Source organism: Ruditapes philippinarum, unplaced genomic scaffold, assembly GCF_026571515.1.
Source record: "Ruditapes philippinarum isolate M1 unplaced genomic scaffold, ASM2657151v2 ctg7537_1_1_1_1, whole genome shotgun sequence".
Classification (NCBI taxonomy): domain Eukaryota; kingdom Metazoa; phylum Mollusca; class Bivalvia; order Venerida; family Veneridae; genus Ruditapes; species Ruditapes philippinarum.
Genome location: NW_026863183.1, coordinates 103147 through 114397, shown reverse-complemented (window position 1 = coordinate 114397; position 11251 = coordinate 103147). Strand labels below are relative to the sequence as shown.

Genomic DNA, 11251 nt, shown 5'->3' with positions numbered 1-11251 from the left:
TTCATTTAGCTACAGTTACTGTAAAAGCTTATTACAATCCCTAATTGTACTTACATTATTTGGCACCAGTAGCTTGTTCAGGTATGCTTTACCTTAGTTTATGTAAAATGTCTGTGATTATTATCTAAATTTCTGGGATTATTATTTACATTAGTTTATGGTAAATGTCTGTGATTATTATTTACATTAGTTTATGGTCAATGTCTGGGATTATTATTTACATTAGTTTATGGTCAATGTCTGGGATTATTATTTACATTAGTTTATGGTAAATGTCTGGGATTATATATTTATATTAGTTTAGGGTAAAATGTTTGGGATTATTTTTACGGCTAACATTCTTTTAATCATAAGACTTCGTCTTTCTTACTTTTATAAACTCTAAAAGTTCAGTTTTTATCATATTACCATTGACAGAGAGAAATCTTCCAATCGTTAAACCTAACCTTCTAAATTTGTATAATGGATATACCAGATTAGAATTTGGAAAGTCCGGTTAAAGTTTAAGGAGTTTCATTATCATTGCTGATTATATTGTTTATTTTGCCATATTCTTCACTTCACAATTATTGAACTGGCCAAAGGCATAATATTATAAACTGAACTGTACTGATCAAAATAAGAATAAAACGAGGGACGCTCATATCGATAGTATCCAACCTGGTTCCACTGCACGGACGCGCAAACTGGTGAGACTCTAAATGGTTTTTGGCGGGTAGTAGGGCCTGAACGTTTCATTCGTTTCAGAAGATTAAGTGTTAAGCACCCGATGTTAAAATAAAACATAGTAGAAATACTCTGAGAACCCTGAACTCACCTATAACATACTGCCCGTAAATTATTACATATCAATAATGAAGAATAAAAGAATAAGGAAATACAAAACAATACATACTTCTTGCATGATAAAGTTCTTTATTGATAGAATTATATTTGCAAATGTATATAAGAAATTTTTTCTTAAATAATAATCTAAGTTGATAACATTGGCAATTAAAGAATTCTTCTAATCCTAAAACACTAAATCTTATTCTTCTTTAAGCGTGTGTAAAACATATTTTGAAAAGGATATTATAACAAACCGACTGAAACTATACCAGAAAAGACACGTAAAAATTGTGTTTCATTCTTAGGTTGAAAAAAATACTACAAGCTTGGTGACTTAACATTTATTGACATATTTTTGTTAATGGAATTTAATGAGTTTGTGTTTTTATTATTTTAGATCGTTTTGATTTATACAGGATACATATTTATCAAATACGTATTATCAGTTTATAAATGGCAAGAATATCCTCTAAATATTTTATTTTTAACGCAACTATGTATAAAATAATTCATTTTTTGCTAATATTATTTACATACTGTGAGTAGTTGTCAATAATGTAAAGACGATAACCATTCACTGTTTACAGAAGAACGATTGTATAAGTAATGGAAGAAATTTTCTTACTTGGATATAAGATAAAATTATTAATTAAAATATTTCAAATGTCTAAATGAATAGACACAGAAAACAGCGTACATCATATATAAGAAAATCAATTAATCAACATTCCAGTGAAGGTACTTTCTGGAATACCTTGACATATGACGGAACTACTTGTGTACGAGTAGGTCTTCCATCGTAGATAGACCTGGTCATTCTGGTTAAGAACTGCAATAGCTGGTATAGATGTACACCCACAACCATTGTAACCCCTAGCATATGTCGAGGTGTAGACGGAAGACCCAACCATGACATCAAATGCAAGAGCGTTACCAACAGCCAAACACAGGTGAGCGTTGAAAGAGTATGTTCCAGCTTGTGGAGCAACAAAGATACCGGAAGTGCTGTTGTATGCTCCGCCTAGGTTCATCTTAATCACACTGAATACAAGCGTGTTACCTGGCAGTAATTGGGTGTTTGATAAATGATTGGCATGAAACGCAATGGTAGTCGGGCAATACTGAGCTGCAAAATATTGACAATACAATGTTATTTCAATTTAATCATAATCCAACGACATACAATAGTTTTGAGTCACTTATTATGGATCTACGCATATAACAATTGACATTCTTACATTGCCATTCCACAATAACTCCATAGTAACTTTTTGACATGGATGAATTTTTGTTTTGTAGTCATTCAAGAACACCATGATATAGAACATGTTTAAAATCATGCGTTTAGTATACAGTCATGTGTTTAGTATACCATTACAACGATACGTAAAGTTTCATTCGATGGATTTGCCAGTACTTATTGATGGGAACATATTTAATTAAGTCTCAAATATCCATTTGAATTAACACATTTCAAACTGCAAATGTATATAAAGTAAGCAAGATATGGAAACTGTAAAATATGCTAAATATATGTGTTAAGGAGATGTGATATTTTTATAATTTCCTCTAAATAAAACTTTAATAAATATTTTGATAATTTTGGAGCAAAATTAGATCACCATAATCGAACTATATTTGAACGCATACATCGTACTAAATGAATGGAAAACTTGGTATAAACACACTTCAACATACAGTACATATGCAAATAATTGCAGACTTTATGTTACGTTGTAAATAAATACGAGCAATTATGCATTATTTCTCAACATAAACGTTGTAACGTAATCTTATCATAGAATTTACACCTTTTCTCAAAGTATATTATCCTTATATGATATAGGAGAATTGCTGTTGCCCCTAATGATATATTAGTAAAATATTTTAAATATTTGTCTCATGTGATTGTCCTATAACATAATAAATTGTTGTTTTTAAGGCTCAGTGATAAATCATTTCTTTTGAAAATAATACTAAATTATAAATACTAATTATGATAATAATTTCCTATCAAAGCTTATTATGCGAATTTTATTAAATATTATTCTACAATATGTCTTTCTGGAGCTTTTGTATACATTATAGGTAACAAATGAAAATTTAATATAATTTTGGGTGCAAGTGTTGTACCCATCCCTTATTTAAATGGCATAAATATTTTATGAGATTATTTGCGTACACGTAAGTAAAATGGGTACAGTTTGTTTGCATAACAAGCTATGTTTGATTCTTAACATAAGATAAGAAAATAACAACAAAAAAACAAACAAAAAAAACCAGACAACAACGACTTACTTGATTTCCCCAGCAGTGCAAGGAACACAATCACCCATAGGTCTGAAAATATTTAAAACATGCTTTTATTTTACTTATAATATAAACTGATTTCAATTATGTAAGCATTTTACTTATTTAAGATATAGATGATATTCCAGTGTGATTTCTTGCAATAAACACAGGATTATTTTAATCGCGTGGTATGAAAGAAATCATTCAAGAGTAGCGACATCCTTGTTTGATATGTGATTATTTTCATAGCACTCAATAAAAATAAATACTGTTTTTATAGAAAAAAACTTGATTTTTCTGTTTGCTTTATACATTTTTTTACATTACAATTTAAAAGACCTCTCCTTAAATTGAGTGTATTTTCTAAAGCCCGAGAGTCCAAAAGTATGTTTCACTACAGTTAAAAAAATTACAGTGAAAATATGGTAAATGAAAATACTTTTTTTATTTCATTTATATATCTCAATATTTCAATCACAAGTATACAATAAAATGTATTATAGACAATGTATAACTTTATTCATTTCAGTCAATGTATTATATACTCATTTCAGTCAATGTATTATCTACTCATTTCAGTCAATGTATTATCTACTCATTTCAGTCAATGTATTTTTTAATCATTTCAGTCAATGTATTATCTACTCATTTCAGTCTATGTATTATATACTCATTTCAGTCAATGTATTATCTATTCATTACAGTCAATGTATTATATACTCATTTCAGTCAATGTATTATCTACTCATTTCAGTCAATGTATTATCTACTCATTTCAGTCAATGTATTATATACTCATTTCAGTCAATGTATTATCTACTCATTTCAGTCAATGTATTATCTACATATTTCAGTCAATGTATTATCTACTCATTTCAGTCAATGTATTATCTACTCATTTCAGTCAATGTATTTTTTAATCATTTCAGTCAATGTATTATTTACTCATTTCAGTCAATGTATTTTTTAATCATTTCAGTCAATGTATTATCTACTCATTTCAGTCAATGTATTATCTACTCATTTCAGTCAAGGTATTATATACTCATTTCAGTCAATGTATTAACTACACATTTCAGTCAATGTATTATAAACTCATTTCAGTCAATGTATTATATACGCATTTCAGTCAATGTATTATTTTACTTATTTCAGTCAATGTATATTAATACTCATTTCAGTCAATGTAGTATATACTCATTTTCGTCAATGTATTATTTACTCATTTCAGTCAATGTATTATTTACTCATTTCAGTCAATGTATTATATACTCATTTCAGTCAATGTATTATCTACACATTTCAGTCAATGTATTATTTTACTCATTTCAGTCAATGTATTATTTTACTCATTTCAGTCAATGTATTATTTTATTCATTTCAGTCAATGTATATTAATACTTATTTCAGTTGATTTAATTTTTTACTCATGCCAGTCAATTTATTATTTTACGTATTATTCTACTCCCAAACGTTTTGACAAAAAATATATAAAATGCGCGACATACACACAGTACATAATTAGATGTGAATTCAAAATTGTACAATAGCAAATTTTTGACATTGTCCATCGAAATATACATTGTAATTATTAATAAGATTACTCACACAGAAACGACTTTTCATAAACCATCTTTTCTGTTGCACTTTCGTAATCAGACAACCTGAATCCGTGAGCGACTTAGGTTTGATGAGCCGATCATAACATTTATATACCTTCTACGTTTAGGGATGGACTATATTCATTCCTCGAATTTACATCTGGTCCTAGAACTAAAAAAATACAAAAAAGGTACAATATATCCATGAAAACGAAATACACATAATAAGGAAAGTATTAATAATAAAAGATGATTGATTAAATGGTATTGGTAAGAAACAAAAAATATAGTAAATATGTTACATCCAATAAAGACAGTTCACATAATACTTTTTATCTTTTGGTCTATCCCTTTAGTAGAAAAATATAAACAACTATGATCGCCAGTCTGTGTCATGGAAATACTATTTTTATGTTTATAGTTTATAACTTCACAAGATCAAATTTATTTCGAGAAGCACGTCTTTTCTCAGTAAGGTATGATGTGTCGCTCTTCCTTAAATTAAACGTGAACAATAATTTAACACGCAAATATCTTACATGCATGAACAATATCACCAGTATTTTCATTAAAATAATCTACCGTGGATCATTTTTTATATAACTTACTTTCGATCCTTGGAGATCGTTCAGAACAATATATTTGTTGTGTGTGCATGTTTGTGGTATTTTAGTATCTTTTCAACTTGGGTGGTCACAGTATCCCTACTTTGATATTCTATGATCGCCTTAAGGATATGTTGCCTACTTTTTAAATTTGTCTTTTGACGTCTTGTATGTGATATGCATGCATCATAACCTCAGATCCCCTTTCAAATTCCAGTTTGCTTAGTTTCTTTCATTGTTTTCTCATTAACGGTACAGGCTTTCTCTTACATGCATAATTTTAGTTTGATTTGATGTGAATACTGCATAGTCGGTGCGTTAAGAGTCGCATCCCTATTAGGGTGACAAACTTCTTTATATTAAGCATTGAATATAGTTTATTAATAACAATATTGGTTTTAGATATCGAGTTCTATAGAATATCTGCTCGTTTGTAGTTTCGTGCGATTCCGTGACTTTCCACAATTATGCAGACGATACTTACGTACTGTAAGCTTACGACAATTGCCTTTATGTATTCGTCATGTTTATATTAATCAGGAGTTGTTACCAACTAAAGACACATCTCAATGCATATAATAGTTTCGGGTGGACTAGCATTTTCAGTTCTAATATGGACTAGACTACGAACTTGCCTGATGAGTATTAAATGGCACCCTAAGACATTAAAGGGCAAGCAGACGACAGTTGAGCACATTTAAATTATAAGTTTCTCGCATTTCGTATATGAATCATATACAGATCTACTAATGGACCACAACCTAGCCTAGAAAAATGCTGTAACTTTACTGTAATTAAAAGTTGATTGGTCTACAATGTGCATGTTTTTCAATATTGATAAAAACAATATCAGAAAATCATATTGATTATTATCATCATTATTTTTACAAATTATTTCTTGAAAAAGATGTTCAACTAATTATAGCGATTTTTTGAAACTACAAAGTGTTATGGGGATCTTTTTTTTTGGATGTATAGGTTTAATTTACTATTGGGGTAACAATTATTAGCATGTTAATATTTTTGCCAAGGGAAATAGTGAATACATGTAAAAAGGACAGGCATGTTAATGTTTTAAAGCATAATATATAAATGAACTCACCTAGGTCTAAAAGCCTAAAAACGTACCATTTCGATTTCCTACTCAGTTCTGTTTGGGCACTTTTATAGAAAAATACGCGAAAGATAATTGAAAAATATACTCTGAAACTAATTGGAAATTTTAATGTAGTGCTATTTTAGCCCGAATTTAGCGAAAAGTGTTGTTTTAACTCCAACACGTGCAGTTAAACTTGAATGATAGTTAGACTTTGCAACAATTAATTAGGTAACTATTAGATGTTTTTTACAATTTAGATGTACCCATTATAATTATAATATTGGAGCAAATTATAATGTAATATGTTTATTAAAGAATGCTTCTATCGTTGTATTATTGAAGAAATAGAAATTTAATTTGTGTATAATTTGTGACTATTTGTGCACTTAAGAAATCATTGACTGTTTAGTTCAACTGTCATGCAATGACAGCTTAAGCTACAGTCTATACTTCATCTACAATTAATTTGACTAGCATCTCAAATCAGCTAAAACATTTAGATCAAATTTGACAAAGAGGAAGATATGGTCTTTGTATGAAGCTCTACCAAGTTTGTTCAATTGTACGGTTTATGAAAATTATTAGTTATTTTACTGCTTTGACATATAAAATGAGCCGTGTCATGACAAAACCAACATAATGGGTTTGCGACCAGCATGGATCCAGACCAGCCTGCTCATCTGCGCAGTCTGATCAGGATCCATGCTGTTAGCTATCAGTTTCTCTACTTGTCATAGGGTTTGTGAGCGAACAGCATGGATCCTGATCAGACTGCGCGGATGCGCAGGCTGGTCTGGATCCATGCTGGTCGCAAACCCATTATGTTGGTTTTGTCATGACGCGGCTCAAATGTTTTGTTTATGTTTGCTTTCGTTGCTGTTGGAAGGAACACATCTAGAATTGTCGCAAGACCATTGTAATATATCCAATTTTAAGGATAACATCAATAAAAATAATAACTCAATAATAATAATTCGCGTTTGCCTCTGTTGCTTACAAGCTGCATATGAAATGAACCAAGAACAAAAAACTTCCGAAAGAAACGTGAAATCAAATTTTACGTTGAATCACATTAAATCTGATAAATAAACAAATTCACTGAAATGTGCATTTTATAGTTTATTGGAAATTATAGTGTTTTAAAGTCATGCACAGTGGTATGAACAATCACAATCTTAAATTCGATCGACCGAGGCAGTTATGATACAGCGATAAATCTATATATGCAATGATTATCACGGTTGAATACGTGAGCCAGAGCGTTTTGCTTTTTATATTAAATGTTATACTAGTAATACTACTGTTTGAACTTCTATTAATAAATACTTTCTAAATATCAAAAACAGACGACAAGGCAACATTTTCCCCATCCCATATTAAAAACACCAACAAATCTTTACACCCTTTTAGCGAAAGATTTTATTCTTCGAAATTATTTAGTACTATGAATACAAGGATATTTTCAGCACATCAAATTTCGAGGAATAAAGGAAAATTAGAGCGTACAAACTTATGACTAGATACATTCCTTATATTTGTAAGAAAATGTTTTGAATTTAACACATTTTCATTATATACAATATATCGCATTATAATGAACAATTAAAGGGATGAATGTAGTACATCATTCAAATACAGTTTCACCTTGTCTGTATCACGTTAAATGCTGACTTTAACACAGCTAGTTATTCACTTTTAATGAGTAAAAGTGAATAAAAGAGAAAAATGGGACTTGATAGATTAATGTCATTCTGAAACTGGCACTATATCAAAATTTAACAATCAAAGGAGTGGACCAAATATAACACTATATAATGCAATTCCTTACATGTTTAAAAAAGTGGATAAAACCGGCAGAATATAAACAATTAAAGAAACTTGACCCCAAAAGATCGACAACAAAATTCTTTCAGCAAAACGAGTTCCTTATGACTTTTCTACAAATAAATAACATGATGTAAAATAGCTTAAAATCAACCATCCTTGAATTCATCAGTTGATACTGTCCAGACATTCTATTTCATCAATGAAAACATATGATTAGATCAGTTATGACCAGTAGAGTAATCTCCCTTTTGAATAATTATCAAATTAGAGTTCTCTCCCTCTTATAAATTTTACAAAATAAGACACTTTCATAAAATAACTTAGCTAGGTGTCGAACACAAACCAGAAGTTCACTATCGTGAACTTTACATAACATATGTGGCATACTTGAAAAAAAAACAGGTCTTACTACATCAGACATTTTGAGAATTATATAATATTGTATTGGAAATAAAACCAGAAAATAACAATCAGTCCCCGCTGTCCCATGATCTAGAAATATAAAACTGACATTATGCTCATTTTTTAGCAGTCAAATTGAGTTGAATCAGTAATAGTTTTTAAAATGCAACACCCGCATGGATAAACTACATATTATCTTGAAATTAGATTTAAGTTACAAACAAGGTCAAAACTTAACAAGGTAAGTTATATGGTTTAATTTGGGTCCGAGTCATAACTTTTTCATCACTCAAAGTATTTACAAATGATTGTTCACAATAATAAATCTATGTTTCATTTGCAACTGAAAGTCCAGATCCATACCACAACCTTTGAGCTGCTTAACTAAAGTTTGTTCATTATAATGATGTCATCTTAATAAGCAGAATATTTAAAGTGACATGTTTAAAAATTATGTACGATAAATGAACAAATACAAAAAAAACATAGATTTTGTCTAAGGCATTTAAAAATGATTCACTTGATTGGAATCACAATTTAAATTACATACTAAAATTACGAAAAAGGCAATTTGTGTAATTTTTTCAAATTTGATTTTTCAATGATGTAACTCACACATCGATATCAGAAAAACTAAAATCTGAATATTAATAACTCTATCTATTTTCAAATGTTTATTAACATTCCTGTACGAACTTTTTGCACGGATTCGGGCGGAATTGGGACAGAATTGGCACGGAATCAGTTTCATTCCGTCTCACAAGGAAAATATTTCGTTTACTTTTCTGGGCAGGAAACAAGAACAATTCCGGCTGGAACTTTTGTTCTTGTAGAATTTTGTACTTAACTATTTCATCTTGGACAGAATTCCAACTTAAAACATTTATTTGGACGGAATGGTCTTCACTCTGGGCGGAATTCTGTACTTAAACATTTTCTTGAACAGAATTTCAGATATAAGTCACCATTGGCATAAGTCTACTCTTGATTTTGCACAAGCAGACATTGAAATCTTTATAATCCTACTCCCCAGCTAAAACTGTAATACTTTAATTTGTAAAATATCAAAACACTGAGGTCCAAAATGCTTTAGTTAGTTTATAAAACAAAATGTTCATACATTTTGTATAATATGTAACTACATGTAATTAAATTGTCTCAGTATATTTAGCGAAATATAATAAAATGTGATGTATGATAAAGACAAGTGTTATTAACAGTAACTAGAATTAATAATTCTACAATGTTAACATACATCAATGTCAATATATGATACTACTTGCTCAAGTTGCTATTGCATGTTGTAAAATGTCAGTATATTTGCGCACATTTAGTTCACAGCTTCATCATATACAATTCAAACATTTATCATTGGACCATATTAAGTTTTATATTATTAAATCTTTAAAGCAGCACGCCTCCAGATCAGCCAAAGTATGTCAATAAAATCAAACTCGAGAAAAATGCACTCATATTTTAGAAAAGGTAAAAAGATTCAAGATTATAGTAGTGATTTACATGTTTTGTCTGATTAATGACTAATTTTTCAGTATTTCTAACAAAATTTCTAATGCCTTACCAACGCAGTAAAGATAATTTTTGCATATTGTAACATCTTTTTGGTAATTTACGTGCGTTTCAAGTGCCATTGATAATGTGTTAATTGCTTCCTTTTTGGTTACTTTACAAAAGTATGCTTTTAAATATACTTTCAAAAAAATCAAGAAAATATCATGAAACTGGGGGTATACTGCTTTAAACATATTACGGTCATGAAGAAGGCATTCTGGATCGGATATGTTATATAATATACAATATCGTTGTTACTGTTACTAAGTGAGACAATCAAATTTGATGAGGAAATCTTAATGTAAAGAAACAGTGCGGCAAATTACAAAAACCTTGGCAAGAGTTATGATCTATAAAGCTAAGATTAACAATGTAGAAAACTTATCAAGGAAAATATTTCCTGTCCAATCATATTTAACAAGGGAATGAAAAATGGAAAATTAAGCAAATGTTCCATGCGACCTGTCCTAGATTTTGGACTTGTGGCGAACATCTGAAATCATGTGCCGGTCATTTAGGAGCCACACATTCATCTCATCTTTCAGGAGTTTATACATTCCAGGAAAGACTTATGTAGCCAACATGAAGTAGTGTATGCTGCGGGAGAAGGGGCTATATGACCTTTCATGTCTGGTCTTGTCATGTTGCCATCTACCAGCAATATACAGCTCTGCAGCAGATTGTCCTATCTAGAGTCCGACAACCTGCCTCTGGAGTAAAGGGTATTAATAAGCTATTCCTTTATTTGTTTCCTGTCAGGTTCTTGTAACTTCATATTCTTCATCTCTAACAACATATTTATCGTACTTAGCCATTCGATAGCGAACTTGTGCACACAATGCCGTTGTCGATGGATGTTTTGTATTTTGGGCCTTAACTTTCTCCACTGTTCATTATCAAAAAGTTGTTTTCCACACCTACGGCCATTTGTATCGTTCCCAGTAAGCCTGCTCTTCATTTTTTCTAGAGCATTGCAAAAGTCATTTAAGTGTGCAGAACAGAATAATTTGGTGCCATTTCATCACTCG

At 30.2% G+C, this 11251-nt stretch overlaps 1 protein-coding gene across 1 annotated transcript; it reads right to left on the bottom strand.

Moving 5' to 3' along the window:
- Positions 1-977: 977 nt before the first annotated feature.
- LOC132721402 (uncharacterized) lies at positions 978-4892 on the bottom strand. Its single transcript, XM_060705702.1, has 3 exons — positions 4729-4892; positions 3127-3168; positions 978-1954 (listed from the first exon to the last, which is right to left on the bottom strand). Exons 1-3 carry the CDS (start codon positions 4751-4753, stop codon positions 1542-1544), a joined length of 480 nt encoding a protein of 159 aa, XP_060561685.1. The 5' UTR covers positions 4754-4892; the 3' UTR covers positions 978-1541.
- Positions 4893-11251: the final 6359 nt, after the last annotated feature.